Source organism: Orbicella faveolata, unplaced genomic scaffold, assembly GCF_042242905.1.
Source record: "Orbicella faveolata isolate gen_17 unplaced genomic scaffold, um_ofav_v1 contig_47, whole genome shotgun sequence".
In the NCBI taxonomy this organism is placed as follows: domain Eukaryota; kingdom Metazoa; phylum Cnidaria; class Anthozoa; order Scleractinia; family Merulinidae; genus Orbicella; species Orbicella faveolata.
The window spans coordinates 7,469,166-7,487,500 of record NW_028301577.1 but is presented as its reverse complement, the minus strand read 5'-3'; the positions used below and the strand labels follow the sequence as shown (position 1 = coordinate 7,487,500).

General features: G+C 39.2%; 1 protein-coding gene across 2 annotated transcripts in view; it reads right to left on the bottom strand.

Annotated features, from left to right (window-relative positions):
- The window catches only part of LOC110055047 (inositol polyphosphate 5-phosphatase K-like), a 25,677-nt gene extending 8,622 nt beyond the window's left edge, over nucleotides 1-17,055 (bottom strand). Inside the window, exons 1-13 of one of the 2 annotated variants that reach the window (XM_089279041.1) lie at nucleotides 16,906-17,055; nucleotides 12,777-12,887; nucleotides 12,506-12,614; nucleotides 11,363-11,479; nucleotides 10,528-10,647; nucleotides 9,622-9,689; nucleotides 8,911-9,019; nucleotides 8,512-8,624; nucleotides 7,110-7,266; nucleotides 5,216-5,290; nucleotides 4,898-4,966; nucleotides 4,529-4,711; nucleotides 723-3,940 (exon numbers count right to left, since the gene is read on the bottom strand). In XM_089279041.1, the coding sequence (XP_089135167.1) occupies nucleotides 3,869-3,940; nucleotides 4,529-4,711; nucleotides 4,898-4,966; nucleotides 5,216-5,290; nucleotides 7,110-7,266; nucleotides 8,512-8,624; nucleotides 8,911-9,019; nucleotides 9,622-9,689; nucleotides 10,528-10,647; nucleotides 11,363-11,479; nucleotides 12,506-12,614; nucleotides 12,777-12,887; nucleotides 16,906-16,916 (1,314 nt within the window). In that variant the 5' untranslated portion in view covers nucleotides 16,917-17,055 and the 3' untranslated portion in view covers nucleotides 723-3,868. The remainder of the gene's footprint in view (nucleotides 1-722; nucleotides 3,941-4,528; nucleotides 4,712-4,897; nucleotides 4,967-5,215; nucleotides 5,291-7,109; nucleotides 7,267-8,511; nucleotides 8,625-8,910; nucleotides 9,020-9,621; nucleotides 9,690-10,527; nucleotides 10,648-11,362; nucleotides 11,480-12,505; nucleotides 12,615-12,776; nucleotides 12,888-16,905) is intronic. The other variant, XM_089279042.1, reaches the window with a different exon arrangement.
- Between the last annotated feature and the right edge of the window lie 1,280 nt (nucleotides 17,056-18,335).

Below are 18,335 nucleotides of genomic sequence, written 5' to 3'. Positions count from 1 at the left end.
TTTTCACTCTACTTGACAAGCGCAGCTGAAGAAAACAACGCCATGCTTAATTACGTCTGTCGAGGCAATCAAGTACTGTATTTCTTTCTAGTAGAATGTTTTGGTCCAAATCCACCATTCAAAACATTACAGTCACTCCAAATGAACCAAACTATTCGGCGGTTTAATTTTGCCCTTTCATATTGGCTACAGTATTTCGAGTCTAGATAGCATTCGAATTCACACAAAATGACGCACTAAAAGAAAACATAAAATATAAACATTCCTCTACCCATTAAATCTTTGGACTGATTGTTGTTTTGTTTGAAGGATACTATACAGGTATAGGGCTGGCGAATCGGTTCCTTCAAGCTATATAGGAAATAAGCGTCTCGCAGAATTTACAATTACGGGTCTCATGGTCTCGAATCGTTTCGTTCTTCGAGTCTCCATCGATTTCGTTTGCAAGGCGAAGAAGGCTCGCAGAGCTATAGCTCGTTTAGTTCATCGTCCCTCGAAATATTTGAGAGGCACTGGAGACTCGACAAACTGTTTCTGAATTTGAAAGAACCGGAGTCAGAAAGAAGCAGCAGAACCATGTTGCGCTGACACAGAGCTGACGGGTTCGCAGTTCTACACGAATCATACGCATTTCTGTGCAGGAACTAACGCCACTTGCAGATCTCTCTTCTTTTATCCTCTACAAAGAACAAATGTTCTGTAGCTATACCTGAACGACTCACCTTAGAAGAGAAGAAAAATCAAATCACGGAGTGTTTGAAGAAAACTGGATTACACCTTCTGATATTCTTCGAAGACACTGCTCTTTCGAAGCAATCAGGAGAGCGAGAGTTCACAGAGTTCTCCAATTCCCAAAAACTGTTTTCTAGGAAATACGTCTCAAAACCTGTTTAGTACCGGTTAAGTGGTCGCGTGATCATGACGTCATACTTGCTGACCAAGCGCGCGGCTGGATAAAGGCCAAGTTACGTTTTTTTCTTTTTTGGCGTGTTTATGGACCTCGAATCGGTCCATAATCACGCATGAAAAAAAAAAAAAAAACAAAACAAAACAAAACAAACAAAACAGAACAAATTTGGTCGATAAAGGATTTCAGAACAAACTTTTCTTGCGGAACAAAGCGCGTAATCCCGAGCGGCCAAGATATGGCTATCCTGCCCACTCGGGTAGCCAATCACATCGCAGGATTTGGTTCACCTTGTCCACTCACGGAGCCAGCCATATAAGAAGGTCCACTTTTTTTCGTTTCTGTGGTGTTTTCACTTTTTATTTCTCTTTAGACATTTTCGCTTCGTCGTGGCGGGGTCAATTCGCAAAGACAACAGGAAATTTAAGCAAACGACGACCTGACGACGCCGACGCCGACGCCGACGCCGAGAACGACGCCTGGTCAAAAATGAATTTATATTTTAAAGGCGAAATTCGCGATTGTCTGTATCTGTTCAGTACGCCAATGGCTCTAAAAACGTGTTCAAGCAATGAGCAATGACGTTCGCGTTCCTCAGACTACGCAGAACTTGGTCGTTCTTGTTTCGCAGAGGATGGCTAAGAAATGTACATATTTGTAACGCACGCGCAGAGCTCTTGTTTTGCTCATTAAACCTTTTGTTTGGTGACGTTCTCGTTGCCGTCGTCGTGGTGGTTTGCTTCAGTTCCCTAATATATGTCGACGACTTCAGGTTGAGGGAAGAAAAGTCTGCTTACTCGAAAGCTCTAGCAGAGTTATTTGTCTCCCGCAGTATTTACATGTAACTTATTTCCTTTCGCACAAAGATTCTTGTGGTATCAATATGAAATACAACTGACTGCTTTTTTGATTAGACTTTTAATTCTAGCATGGTGGAGTCAAATGTTATACACACATATCACCTTATTTTGCAATGTTAAAATATCTACCTAATTTTTGCAATATTTGTATTATACATGTATTTCAACAGTAAATTATTTGTAATTTAGAACATTTCAAACCTTAGTAATTCATTAAGCGGGATAATCGATATTCTTTACAGTGGGTTTTAGTATCCTGAAGTATGTTTGATTCACCTTTATGGTCTATTACACAAACTTGACATCGATTTTTTTGTTAAGAGTAGTTTTACATTGAGTGCCGTAATTTGCATTTGATTGGGTTTTCATCACTACGCTCAGTGATTGGTTGAAAAACATCCCGCCGCTTTCTTGTCCAATCAGGAGTAAAAACCAGCTGGGTATGCTTGCTTCGAGTTTTGATTGGTTCGCTGTGTTGTCCGTGTTCCTTTTGATTGGCCCGAGTAAGGGCTAGACACAAATTTCACGTCAAATCGACCAAGCATCTTTCCAGAAATTCCACAATACTGCTAAAACTTAATAAATATACCGTATTTTTATTTTTGAAAATCCCGAATTTTTGTTTCAACATCTTGACATACTTGTACCGAATGTTATCATTTTGACTCAGAAAGAAAGGAAAATTTGTCCGACAGTGCATGTAAAGTTTTTTTTTTCAGTTTCACGGTATTTGTCATGTCTCCCAAAATAAATTTACAACCTGTTCTTGCTGTTATAGTACTTGGAAAATATTACTCTCTGGAAAACCACTTAACTAGAATACAGTTGGCAATAAATAGCGCAAAACAACCGGAAACACCATGAAACTGCATATTTCTAAGTATCAGAAACTCTTCTAAAGATCCAGGAAGTTTCGGAATATCTCAAAGAATATTCGAATATTTGTACACAGGCCTAGCCATTTTTGTTTCACGACACTCAATTGTAAAACCTCTCTATTACACTGATAGCATTATACTTATCCTTATCAATTGTCTGTGTACTTTATAACACAGGAATGAATAATCTCGAGATAAAGCCCCATCCTTTCTGCAGGGCTTGTTTTCCATGTCGCTCGGTGATAGTATTAAGATAGTAAGAGACTTTGGATGTTAGATTAATCTGTAGAAACAGTTTTGAGGTTCATATTTGTACGTTTTAAGAGTTTAAGTATCCGGTATTGTTAGAGGTATTCAGCCTGTTTCAAGTGCAAAATCCTTGCCAAGAATCGGCAAGAAGACAAGTACAACCATTGTCGAAAGGCAAAGTTCCTTTCGATAATGACCCATGCACCCCGATAAAATAAACACCACCCCCGATAAAATAAGCACCCCCAATATACTGCCAGCAAGACTGCTGGGAGAAAACATAAAATTAATAGAGTTGACTGTCGAAGTCAGCAAAGGAAAACATTTCCGATCGATAATCCCCTGCTTTACTCGAAACATCAGCTGTCTCAATCTAAATTGGCGGTTGCCTTAACTGAGTAAATACCTAGCTGATAACACTATCCAAGCTGTTTTTAAATAAAATATTTACAACATAAAGCCAATGGCCTCTTGCGTTACTTTGAGCTTCTGTAGAAAACCTCTCTGCTGAGGTTTCTATAAATCCCTTGCAAATACTACGCAAAATATATTACTTGCAGCTCTTTGTATTTACGCTGCAAAAATTAAATCTCTCGATTACATACGGGGCATCCTAAATGGGACTAGAGCAAAACAAAGATGAAATTCACCTGGATGTTTATCCTAATTGCAGCCACTTTGAGTGCTTTGGACGCGGTTTGTGATAGCGACGCCAAGGACCAAACGTACCTTCGGAAAATATTCGCAAATGGCCCGAGTGGTTACGAACACTTCCGAAAATTGATGGCTTGAGACTCCTACTACTTACCGTTGTCCGAAACTTCTCAAAATGACAAGAGCAACTAAAAGACATGTCAGTATAATGAAAATGTATCTTCTGTTTCTTCATGTGTGCACGTTAGGGTCCCTGGGTTAAGAGGCGGTGAGTGCGAGCGTCAATAAAATTGTTGTCAGTTGTTTATTGTTGTTGTTGTTTACACGTCCTCTGTGGGCTGCTCAACCTGGACTTCAACTGGGTCCTTATCCTCATCTCGCGGTGGAAGAATCTGTTAAAAGTTCCAATATTCAGAAAAATGAATTGCTCATTTCACAAGCGTGAGAACGCTAACATTTCTCAGTTATCAAACAGTCTAACGTTTATCAGACAAGCTACACTGTAAAAACAGTTCTGTACCTGAAGTGAAAACTTAACCCATGGAATGAAGGTTCAAGCGAGTATATTTTACGGGATCGCGAGGCGCGCGAGTTAAAGGTTCAAGCGAATGTATTTTACAGGATCGGGAGGCGCGCGAGTTAAAGGTTCAAGCGAGTGTATTCTACGGGATCGCGAGGCGCGCGAGTTAAACGCGCGAGATCGTCACGCGAGTACGGCACACCAATTTTAGCTTTTGATTTGAATGAACGAATGAAAGACTTTAAGTGTCAATGGTGTTTAGATTTGGCAATGGTGTTTAGATTTAATAAAAGAAAGCCTGTACTTATGTCCTTACGCAACTTGCTAAAAAGGAAATCATTTCCACCAAACACGAACTACTTTTCAAAAGGGAAAATGGGACTGCAGACGTCTCTAAAATCTTTCCCTGGACACGATGACTCAAGACGACTTATAATATGGCACAAGTATTGCATCTTACCTCGAAAGGATCGCTCACAGAGATAACACAATCCAGTTTGTAACTGTAATAACACATGACGTAATGACCAGCCTCCTCTGGCAGACAGTCGAACAACACTGCGCAGCCGTTCTCGCCATACTCGTCCCCGTCCCCCACGGCCCACTCGTACATCTCGTAATCGAACAAATGTTGGAAGCCGACCTATACGATGAACAGATCCAAAGGAATAGTTGCATTACTTTGATGAACTCGAGATGTTCGCAAGATACTCGCACTGAGATGTTCTTTATTATAATACTCTGCTTCCGCAAGTCCACAGGCTGAGTGAGCTACCCTTCCTAAACCTAATAGAGGAATTAAGAATACGTTAAAAAACGTAGCACTGACCCGGTATAGACCAATCCAGTCCCAGCTGTAGGTCTTGTAATTCTTGACAACATAGACACACAGACCGTCCTACAAAATAACGACAGTCCGTTAGTTTACATCAGTCGATTCTCAGAGACTGGATTCTGATGGAAAAACACCCTTGTTGTCACCGACGCTGGGATCAAAATACGTTTGACTGCAAACCTCACAGATTTACACGTGTTCGGAGACATAAAGAAGGCAGCATGGGCTGCAGAGGACAGGGAAGTCTAGCGCCAGCGAGCCTACCGCCCAATACTCTACTAGGAGAACGGACAAATGATGATGATCACTAACCTCATTTCCGTACCACGGAAGACTCATGAGGTCCAACTTCCACAAGATAGGATCCTCCATGGACGAGAGCAAGTCCTAAATGTCGTGAATACAAAACAAACACTAAATATGATGATCCACCGATGAATTACCCTGCAAAGGTTACGCCATTTGTCGAGTAAGCGTAACCTTCCCTTAGTTTTTCAAATTCGACCTTCTGAATCTCATCCCGGCATTCCTAATCATCTTTTATCATTTCTCTTTAGACTTTTTTTTATATTACTAAAACTAATACTTTTGGTTTCCTTTGTCTTCGTCAAAGTGGTCAGCATAATGGTTGTTCGTCAAAATGCCGGGTTACTTTTTACCTTAACTTGTATTGATAGTAAATTGTATTTTATGTACTGATCACCGGTTCATACCAGCGTCTTTATATTGAATTCGCTGATCGTTTTTATTTTTCAGTATAAATAAAGCTTTTATTATTATTTTTATTATTATATGTTAAATAATATATTACTTGCAAAACATTTCGGACGATAAAATTTTGGACGTTTAATTTTCGGACACTTTTTTAACTCCTTCTGGACAAATTTCAGGCAAAAATTTCGGACACTTTGCTGAAACGTAGCTTAAGTAAATATTCTCTACAAAACTCTAGTTAGGCTGGAAATGGAATTTATCTGCATTGATTTAATTCATTAAAAGAAACAAAAATTTTCGTTTCCAGTGATAAAAAGAACGAGCAAATCCTGTCCTGTCATAAGGGCCGTAACCCAGAGCGCCTGCTACGGCTGAGTGCGCTTGATTTTCCCTTGATGCTACTGGTGAAATTGCCTGTTGTTGACAGAATTCACCCACAAAGTAACGAATTTGCTACAGGTGTGGAGAACAAGGCTACAGGTGACTTAAAACTTGCCCTGAGCTCTATCATGTGTACTGGCCTTTAGTACGGAAACAGGTAGTTTCGCCCCAAGTCCGTTTCGGCCCAAGTCGTTTCGCCTTAACTCAAAGTCGTTTCGTCCCGACTCTAAGTCAATACGCCCCAACTCAGAGTCGATTCGCCCGAAGTTTTATCAACGCAAATTATGGAGTAGTAAGCGAGCAAATTTGTTTCATTTCCTATATTTCCTTCCTCAATATACCTTTCGATGTGGTAACCGGTCGTTTCGCTAACGTATCACTGGTACGCCAACGGCCAGTTCGCCAACGTATGAAGTCGATTCGCCACTGTCCTGGATCAGTTCGTATATGTCAGTTCACCAACGTCCACAATACTTTTTGGAAAAGGTCTGAAATGTATTTACAAATTACCAAAGGAATAAAATGTCACCTTTGTAAGACGACATGGGTGTTTAAAGGTTGTTAGGGCCTGTTTAAAGGAGAGAAGGTTACCCTAGCAAACGGGTTACCCGTTTCTCCGATCCCACAGCCAAAAAATGTACATTATTTGACCTCGAGCAAGACTTGTTCTATAAGCGGCGCTAGATGTTTACACGTAACGTGCATAGTATTCAATGATCATCTCGCCGGTAAGATGAGAAAGGTTCGCAACAGTGCTTGTTTTGTTCATTACTGTTAACCATTTATTGCTTTCTAAATCGTATGCATAAACTTCGGCCAAACTAACTTTTGGTCGGGGCGAATCGACTTTTGGTCGGAGCGAAACGACTTTGAGTTGGGGCGAAACGACCTTGAGATGGGGCGAAACGACTTTGAGTTCGGGCGTAACGACCGTAAACTTTTAGTACATGTGATGAAGTCCCTCAAGAAGAAAGTACTGTACATTTGATACTGAAAATAGTTCGGACGCTTAAAAATTTCGGAATGTTTTATTTTCGGAGACTTTTTCTGTCCGAAATTAAAGCCGTTCGAAATTTATTGCAAGTAATGATTTACAATCAACTAAACTAACATTCAGGTCGACCAGAAGTGAAGCACCAACAGGTCTGTGATCACTTGTTTGGTAAGCCTGCTGTGACGTGTAACACTCAAGTCGAACTGTGTTTTTCTTTTCCTCTGATTCATGCCACAGTACTCTGTCGGTCCAGGCCGGTTTGCGGTATTTCCCACTGGAGGAAGATTTAAACAGGTTTTAAGCAGGTTTAGAATAACCAGTTATGTTGAACTATTAGAAAAAGTTTTAAAAATACCACCAACCAATCACATTGAAAGTCAACCGAGCATTTTTTAAAATTAAAATTAGTTGTTTTACATCATTATAGCTGCTGCAGGTGCCCGCTTTTTTCCTTTCAATGGCAAAAAACTAAAAGGAAGAAATGTATTACAGGAAGAAAGGAATGCGAAGAAAGGAAAAGTTGAAACGTTCGTTACATGAGAGTAGTGTATATCATATGTACATTTAGAAAGTGCACTCCCAGTCACTGTTTTGGCAACTGGTTCTAGGTATATTTACTAGTTTAGTGTATTCTAACCAAGCTTAACCACTGTCATGGCTGAGCTCTAGAAGCGCCCGGGTGCCATTGGCCTTTGGGCGACTGGAAAACCTACTTCTCTCATTTATGCTTAAGTGCTGGCCACCTAGGCAGGATTTCATGATTAGGAACCTTTGGGTTCCCCATAATTTTCCTTAGACCACAGCCTTGACTGTACAAGTTCTCTTAAGGTGGGACTTAACCTAAAAACACTTAAAAACACACCATGTTTCAAACATTTTTTCGTGGCTAAGAGTTAACTCCAAACCATGGCAAAGTATACATTCTTAAAAAGCTCAAAGAGCAAAGATTATGAAAAAAATATTTGTGTACCCTATAACTGTATTGTAACCTGACACCGGCTGATTAAATCTGCCACCTGCTGGAGAATGCCAGGGCTTACTTGAGAAAAGATAACTCCTACTAGAACTGATCAAAAGGAATAATTTTTACATTTTACAAAAGAAGACAAACAGCTTGCTGGGATAAGCATAGAGATTTTTGAAAAGTTAAAATCATGTGAAATGATGACCAGTTAAATCTGATACAGAAAATCTAGCATACGTTTCAATACATAACTTTGACAGAATGTACTGGATGGAAAAGTTCTATGCTTATCCCACAGAACGTACTAAAAACAACAAATCCTGAAAATTTTAGCTCAACTGAATAAATCCTTCTCAAGATATCTTTTCTAGAAGGCGAAAATAACTCGTTTTGAGAAAACGAGCTTTAAACTTACAGTAACAGTACTTGTCAAAATAAAACTTAAATACCTTAAGATTCGAGTTCCGTAAAAAACAAAACTTCGAATTTCTTTCAGAATTTTAGGTTAAGTCCCGCCTTAATGCTCTTTCAGTTAAGTAGCTTCATGTAACTTACCTTTCTGTGTCCCACTCATCTGTTCCAGGGTTGTACTTGTAAGTGGGCGGAAAGGCGAGCTCTCCTTCATGAAAGTTTACAAAACATTTTCCAGCTTGTTGACCTTGTAAGAGCTTAGCAGAAGACAGAAAAAGTTAACAAAGCCGTTAAAAATTCATCATCCCATAGCTATAATTCACATGCCAAAAGCAATGCAGTGTAAACAAGTAAAACATAAAATATAAGAAAAATTAATAACACGATTGGCTCATTGATTGATTCATCTGTTGCGGACTCGCATTACGATTGGTAGAAAAAAAGTTGTGTGACGGTAGTTGTCACGCAACGTTTCACACGGGAATCACAACAACGGTTGCGCGACGATCCATGTAACGGCTGTGTAAGAGGTGTATACTCTACCTGATCATGCTTCCATAATGTGGAGTATTCTTTTTTGCCACAAAGCCCTTTAATGTTTTCAATGGTTTCATTTATTCTGTAGTTGAGATCACCCAGCCAAAACACGTAGCTGAAAAACAAGGAACTATCACGATCAAACAGTCTGCATGGACATAAGCTGATGTTTAGTATTTAGCACCCAGAGGGAGGGAGTGCCATATGAATAGGTCGGGGATGCTCGTAGGAAAATTTGAATTAAATCCGTAAAGGTAACCTATCTGGGCATGGCTGGAACTTTATTTGACGCCTAAAAGATAACGGAAAAGGCTCGATTACCAGCTGCTGTTTAGGAAAGGAGCCCTCCCTAGTAGACCGGACATAACATACCTAACATACATAACATACATAACATAAAACCTTTATATTGACACGACAAAAGTTAAAGCTACAAAGTCTGTGGGGTCTTGTATACTACTGAACTAACATACATGCAATGAAATATATAGTGGCCAACGGAAATCGAGCCTAAAAACTGAAATAAGAGCGTTTCTTTTATTATGAGTTCTTTGAGTGCACCCAGAAAGACAGCTAAAAATAGTGGCGTTTCGTCATCAACACCTTAAGCGAGACTAGAACCCTTGAACTATACTCCTAAGCGAGACAACTAACATCCCCAACGTTTTCATATGGGCGTGGCCTCCGCAATTAACATGTTTTCTTTCCAGTTCCTACCTGTGTTCCATAGCTTTCTGTGGAGTGCAATTTGCAAACATCAAACTCTGGCTGATGCTTTCATATTCCTGTAATTAAGGATTGGAAATAAAACAAATCGCAAATATGCACCAAATTGGAAGTGAAGTGGGTGTCAGCCTCTAACTGAAGACTTTAGTGCTCAGACTGCAGGGTTGTCAAAAGTAGCCATCTACTTCATGATCTCAGGCGTCTACTCTACTACTATTTAAAATCTATTCTGACTAACTTCAAATTCTTTTGAAAAGATTGCAAATCAGCCACCTGCTCCAACGAAAAAAGCTGCATTCTTCAAAAATTTGTCACAACCCTGCACAACCCCTTTATACCATACTGTTGATTGACTAGGGTGGGGTGAAAACTTAAATCAAAATGACTGTTTGTTGCATGTGAATTCAACAATCCAAACACTAGAGGACACTCCTAACAGTCTATACAAAGTGTAGGTGCATTGCTGTATAATTTTTTGATAGGAGTATAATTAAAGAATAGGGTGACACTTGATCAACTGGTAAAAACAACATTCGCAAGGCAAAATGTTCTTTTTAAGACAGTTAACATAAGTCAAAGGGTCATAACACCACAACCTTAGTATACATGAAGGAGAAACATTATCAAGAAATGTACAATGTAAGGACCCTATCCACACAAAAAGGCTCTTTACCAGTAAAAAGAAGAGCTAACCCGTTAACAACCAGTCTTGTTGAACTGAGACAAAGTTTTGTCTCTGTGATGTATCAAACTGATTTGGAGGTGACAAGGTTGTAGGCTGAAAAAGTGAATAAAATCTACCTGTTCCTACCTGTGAACTGTTATTTTAATGTTACTATGGTACAGTGATGGTGCAATAAATTATGCTGTAACTTTACTAGGTGCCAAAAAACATACTGGATGTACTACCAGATTCCTTTGTTCTTCATAGTCAGCATGTGCTGAGAAGTGACTGTTGATGAAGCAGAAACTTTGTCCATACAGAGTAAATCGTAACGATACTGCTCCCTTGGTCCCCTGAAGTCAAAGTGGCAAAAATTAAAGTATTGATGATAAAACCTTCAGGAAAGTAATTAGAGTGCAGACAGTTACATATGACTTATTAACATGCAATACGCAGGGTTATGTTTCTTGAAAATCTGGCAAAATCTTGAAAGAAAAGACTAGGGAAGAAGACAAGGCACCCAGAGAAAGTGGTAGAATTGAGCCATCAAAGGTGGGGCTGGCCTGGAAATCACTATTTCTGTGTCAAGTGAAGCTAACGTTAAGTTTTATCAGTGTCGCATCTGAGCTAAAAAACCTTGAAATACAATCTCATGGTTATAACTTGTCTTAAGAAAATTTTGTATCATCGATGAAACTTGCAGGCTCAAGTGATTGTCAGAGATGGAACTGATCTACCCATTGCAGGTACTAGTTTCTGTTATTGTTCCCTTGACTAGCCTGAGAATTCTCTCTTTGCATGCTTAATTTATCCCCCTCTTGAGAGAATTCCAGGATTTCATCTACAGAATTACATGTTCATGATGATATGTAAAAAGCATTACGTGCATTTAAAATTTCACATACAAGTAGCAACCAGTTTAAGGCCTAACAGAGGACTTCATCATTAGAATAGTATTTTTTTTCTGGTTGAATCTCAAAAGCTTCTTGAGTGAAAGAAAAATTGAGTACACAAAGACAAACTAAAGTAGACTGAAATAAATTATTATTAGTGATGTTGTTTGTTTACCAGTAGTCCAAGTAGTGCTGTTTTACAGTAACCAGGCCTAATTTCACGAACAAATGGAAGATGCTTGGTATGGACAGCTACAAGATGAACCATTCCAAGCATGCGGATTGACTTGAGCTGTAATGAGAAGTAAGCAGTACTTAATAACTTGAGCACCCTGAAAAGTCAATTCTTGAGAGTAAACTGCAGTGTCCCCTACTTGGAAATTGCTACATATGTGTTCATGTGTATGTTAAATTATGCTAACTTGCAAAATCTCAACGATCATAATTACCCAATTACTAACAATAATACATGATGTACAAGAATCTGTAGCATTAAAAAGTAATTGACATTGCCCCCCTCCCCCTCCAAAAAACCGCCTTCCTGATACAAGATCTGTTAAAAGTATCACCCATCCAAGATATGTGTGTAAAGTAAGATACTGAATTTTAAAATGCACACTGTAGTTTTATTGTCCCAGGCAGGATACAAATAATCAAAAGTCTTGAAAGGAATTTGGCAGTATCCCATAAATGAAGCTCCAAGAAATACCTTTACCAACCCCAAGGAAGGTCATTTGAAATTCCAAGGGTCAGGAGTAATGTTTTCCAAAGAAAGTTCAATCTGAAATTTAACTGGAATTTGTGGAGGATGGGTTAGGGTTTAAAACCAAAAGAACCTTCCATGGGAGTGGTATGGATATTTTCTGGAAAAATGCATTGCCTTCAATGCTAGCTCACTATTTTATCTCCATTACATGCAGCTTATGTATAGAAGGTAATAGTATATTGAAACAAATATTAAATTCTAAGTCTACTTTGTTTTCTCAGCAACAACAAAATTATTTGATTCACAACTGCAAAGATTAAAATATTGGGAGCTAATTGACATTACCACCTTTGTTGAGCTTCTGCTTGATTGGTTAGAAGATAAGAAAATGTCTGAGTGAATGGTCTGTCTTGGATGTAATAAATGAATTGTTGACTTCAGACTTCTGCTACACTGAATGGAGTGTTTCTTCACTGGCTTATACTTGCATCAACCTATTCAGCCCTTCACACATCAGTTTACATTTATCTTTATCTAAAGAATGGTATGAGCAGGTCATACTGTGGCATGATACCAGTCAACATAATAATCAATATTATTGTCTTTTGATACCTTCACCAGGCCATATGCTCCAAGGTATGCCTGAAGGATCTTCACCCAAGAGTTTTCCTTGATATATTCAATTAATAATGACTGTGGTTTGGCATCAACCTCCTGCAGACTAAAAGTTAGTAGGGATTACTTGCACTGCTTTAGGTCAACTTAAACTAGGTACTTTTTAGATGTGTGATCCATATGAATGAGATCTGACTGTATCTCATTTCAATTATATTTATTTAAATAAAAGCTCCAAAGTTAAAACAAAGTAAGATGACAGCCATACCCCACAGCAACAATGTCCGGGAGTTGTTCTTCATTGTCAAGATGCAAAAATGATCTGAAGTCTTCGTCTGGTGGCTGTGTTACCTTGACATTCCATGTACAAACATGAATTCTGAAGACAGAACAATAATGACCAAGACTTGTAGTTACAGCTACATGTAGTACACATGCGTACTTTCTTTCTCATCATGATTTTAATGAGAGCAATGTAAAGTCTGCATTATTGAGAGCATATCTCAGTTTCAGTAGCATGAAGCAGCTAGGAGCGTTTCTACTCCCCCTGAATTAAATGCTAGTCCATCACTAGGGTACCTACATAACATCACTGGTACTAATTTATGCATCTGGGTAGAGCTGGCAAGAACAGAAAGCCGATGACCCCAAGCAGGGCTCAAACCAACCCACGCTACAGGGAGAACAAATAATTAGAGCACTGCCACTCCCACAATGAGAGCGTTACCCAAGAGTATATCTAGCTTGGTGGAATTAGACCAGTGAATGGTAGGGCTGAGATAGCGTGGCAAAGGTCTTGCAAGGTTACACTGCTTGTGTAGGCTTGAAAAACAGAGGTACAGCAATAATAGACCATCAAGCTTCTTTGGGTCATGTCTGATCACAGGGCTGAAAATAACTTTACAGTAGGTCATCCAAAATTGGCCAACCAAAATTAGCACATGTCCGATGAAATCCCAACTGTGGTCGGACATGATGTCTGGACAATTTGTTTTTATCGTACAGTGTAAATCATTTTATGGTAAGGATGAATAAAAATCTACTATGAGTAAATCTTACTCTTTTTGGTGATGTCTGACCACAATAAATTATTTGTTTTGTCTGACCAAAATGGTGTCTTAGACAAGTGTCCTTTCAAGAGAAAAAATTATTTGCAGCCGTGTAATCCTCTGTAGGAAAAAAATGGCAGCTGTGTATTTTACCAGTGATAATACCTTGTGAACATTTAACACAGCCCATCAGGCACAAGGAAAGTCATAATTTTGCAATATTTGTCCAAGGCCAATTCATACAGTATTCCGTATGTATATGTTAGGTTTGAAAACTTTAGAATTTTTTTCTGTAACTTTTAATAAGTGTTGTTAATGTTTACCTGTGCTATGAATTTTGGGTAAATGTACCAGTCCCCATTATTTTTGTCATCAGATGGAAGATTAAACACTACATTGGGTTATTCCAGAAAAAATACACACACCGCCGATGGATGGCAAGCATTTTTGACCCCCCCCCGACTGGATTTCCCAGACTGCTAGAGCCCCCCTCCTGCCCGGATTTCCAAGCCCAAGGACCCCCCCTCCAGCCCGGATTTCCATTTCTTTTTTTAAAGGCCCTAACTGGAAACAACAGGCAATAGGAAAGATGTAACATTTCATCCAAAAGATCCCTGTTTATTATAATTTTAAAAGCTAAGCGAATATTACGAATTTTGTGGGTTAAATTTTAACATTTTCTAAATCAGATAACGATATTCAAACAATCGTGTTTAACGTTTGAGTGATCTCACACTCTCCTCTAAAATGCCATTTGCCTTTTTCTCTACCACAACAAATGTACAAGATAAGAAATTCGTAGGTCTTAAAAATAAGAAAAATTACAGCGAAAAATGTCCTTAAGGCGATTATAAATAAAAACTATAATTTCAGTTTTTGGTGACAAGACAGCCTACATTTGAGTTCCCGTTGTTAGGTTAGTGTGACATTTACACTGTACTTAGCTTATTAAGAAAGCTTTTCAAATTAGACTAATTTTAAATTTCGCTACCTTTTTGGATCTGTAGGTCAACTGGAACTCTTGCCTTTCTTTCAAGTGTTCAAGTTTTCATGCGTAATGACCACGTTCTGGCATCCATAAACTTGTCTTTTACCATATCCATCATAAGGCATGGATAATAAAGTGGAAGCAGCCTAGATAAAACTGCTTAAAACTCTTGTAGATCCGACGAGGAATCTTCAATGTGAAATACTCAAAGAACTTAACAACGCCAAAATAAGTATATTTGTTTATAAACAAGTTCTGCTCTTGTGAGGTTGTTTAGATTCCCAATGCTACAAGCAAATTCGTCACCACGATTTTACGGTTACACATCATGAGAGGTAAGAAAGAAATTATATGCAAATTGTGCATACACATGTTAGCCAGCAAAATGAGTTCTTGGGTTGCCTGAATAAAATAGTAAAGTACAACTGACTCCCAGCCTAAATCGTCTTTTCTTCGCATTTTGGAGGATGTCACAAAGCACAGGCGCAGGTGGCCTGGGTGCTGTAAAAATGTTCCAGGCGTTGCATGCTCAGTTGACGGTGTTTTATCCAGTTGTAAAGCTGTTGTTGTCCATTTATCAACGCACTGGTTCTTCATGATTGAGGTAAGAACACTATAAACTGAAAGACTATAAGATTTCCCATTGCAAAGTTCTTTTTTTAAGTGGTTGAAATATATCGATCGAGGCTAAAGTCAAAAGTGACCCCTGAGGAAGAGTTTTTATATTATGATTCCCCCCTCCCGTCCGGATTTCTGAGCCATCAACTCCCCCTCCCGCGAGAATTTCCAGTTTGCCATCCGTCGGGGGGTGTGTATTTTTTCTGGAATAACCCATTACATCCTAATTAAAAATGCGACTCAGAACCAGAATATGTCAGTACACACTGTAACTATTTTTTGGTGTGCTAGTCAGTGTGCATCTCCAGCTGAAAGAACGTTTGTCACAGCTGCAAATTTCACTAGCAAACAAAGATTCTGGGGCAATTTTGAAGGTGTGCGGGCCAGAAAAGCCAGCTTGGCTTGTTTGAGCTTGGTTCACAAACTTCCATCTGCATTTGCAGACTAATCTTTAATTAGAGCATTACCTGGTTGCTCAGATGATTACAAATAAAATATACTCTGCAGGGATGCAACTGATTTTTGTTCAATGGCTGTTGAAAGTTCATGACAGAAATTTCTACTTGGCAAATAAAGAAGTCTTAGAAAATTATGGGCAACAATCCTAGCCATGGAAAAACAGCGAACAATAAAAAAAGAAGAAAAAACAAAAAGCAAGGCAAGATCCTCTTAAAGGCATGTAGGGTTGACAAGCATTATTAACGATATTTTGGAAGATTTAGGAAACTCACAATTTCCACTCAGCATGATTTACGAGAGTATTATGAGTACTTATTTTTTTCCCCCTTTTTATTACTTTCAAATACAAATGTAATTCATTTGTACATACAAAAGAAAATAAATTAAAATTTGAAGAGCGGCAGAAAATGTGCATTCGTGTTTTTCAAGAGTCCACAATAATGTTATTCATTTGCATATAAATTCTTTCCCCAAGAAAAAAACACTAAAAATATTAGACATGTTGCTAAATGTTCAGATCAAATTGAGCAGCATGGCAGGGAAAACTGAACTAAACAGACAGGAAAAACAGACCTAAAGAACAGGTAGCATTAACCAGCTGAAATGTCTTCCTAACTGGATTAAAACCGTTACCGCGCCGCAATAAAAAAAAAACATTGACATTAAACATGTATAGGGGAACCATAATACTGTGGAAAGAAGCCTAACACAGAAGCTTTCCACGATATTTGCCAGATCGATTTGCTTCGAATCAGTTATAATTTTCATCCGCGGTTATTAAATTTTGTAGTCAATCATTTTCTCTTTCTTTGAAGCAATATCAGTTCTAAAATCTCAAACATTAACACAAATTGCCAGCAACGCAAGAGCGATGCCTTTACCATAAGAGAATATTATATATTTTTTACGGCATTTGGTTCAGCAGATGAAAGCAAATATCGAAATCGAATATACTAGTAAGTCTAGCTCGATCATCAATTACGAAAAATCTTGCACTTGTCAATACGAATTCGAAACTGTCGGTGTGTTAATTGAACAGTCTCCATGTTCCGTTTTTCAAGCGAAATCTCACCATTTGACGGTTACAGTAAGCTGCAAACGCTGAGGTTGTTATCAAAAGTCATCCCACTGCATAGCCTACTCTCCTGCGCTTTAGATTTGGACAATCACCTCCGGAAAACTATAGAAAAGCCAGGCGTCTTTTTCATGCAGTCAACCACACAACAATGCCACGTCAAGACAAGCAAAATTCTACTCTGAAACGCACAGATGTCGTCACTTACCTCAAACTCATATCGTTTGTGCAGAGGAAGAGACCCAAATGTTCCCCAGTGGACCACAACTGGTACAATTGCGGGTAAAAAGCTTGCAGGTACTCAAAATATCGCCGAGCTACGCTCAAAGATGAAAACAGCTGCAAGTGTTTACCCTAATGGCAGTGCACGCTGATCAAAAATAGCAGAAAAGAGTCAGAGCCGACTATTTTGGCGCGGAGACTGGAACGAGATTTTCCTTTTTCAGCTGTCACTCTTGCTCTAGCCGTACACTCCAGGAAAGAGCATTGGGGGCTAGGGGAGGGGGGGGAGGGGGGTTGTCTTGTTTGCCCTGCAGGTTTTTCTTCCCTCTGTGATTACTTTATTTTTTACCCAAAATGGGGGGGGGGGGGGGGTCCCCCCGGGCCCCTCCCTTAGACCCGCCACTGAAGCAGGCAGGTGAAAATATCATTTGAGTAGGATTTAAATGGTTTATATGCTAGTATGTTGGATGGTTGTGGATAGGCTCCCGGCCCTCAAATTATAGTAGCTGATAGTGGGAAATAAGGTGAAAAATTAAACACTACATTGCACATCCCACTAGGGAGTCTTTTTACAGGCTAGAAAATAAAAACTTTGAATGTAAGGAACGCCGAACACAAATGGAGATTTTGACCAGCTGACTTGTTCATAGTTATGCAACTCTGGAATGGAAGTAACAATCATGGAAAGGGGGTGGATGAATAGTTTCTTGGGATTTAACAGCAATAATTTGTACCTTAATTGGGAGTTTTGACAATTTTAGAGGACTCAGTACCAAATTTTCCACCTAGGGAGGGGGTAGTCCCTATATTCGCCCAAAAGGGTTACCCTTTTCAGGGTTCAGGTAAACAAAAGGGTAGGGATTTCACAAGTTGAAGTATATGAAAGGAGGGGGACATTGGGGTCTATTAGAAACCGCAAAACCGTGGAAAAAATCATTCAATACCGCAAAACCGCAAAAAAAGTTCGATCAAAACCGAAAACCGCATACAAAACAAGGCGTCAAAACCAATGAATTTTCACATCCCAATTATGAAAATCCTTATCGATCTGATACAATGGTGACAAGTGGAGCATGGGGGGAAAACTACAATAATTTCATCACAGTATTTGTGAATGCCATGGCTGGTATCTGCTAAATCTAAAATGGCGTCGCGTGAGACAAATTTGTAAATTATGAATTTTTCGCGACGAAAGAGGGCGGCAGCTTGCTTACCGGTGATCGATTTGTTGGAGGAATGTATGGACGATGAATCTGGAGAGCGTTGGTGGAAGAGAGGACGGACAAGGGAATGGATCAACAGGAGAAACGAAAGCGGGATGTTGATATTGGTGGAGAAATTGCGATTGGAGGACACTGCCGCTTACAAGGAAATATTGCGCATGATACCAAAACAGCTGACCGAAAAACTATCACG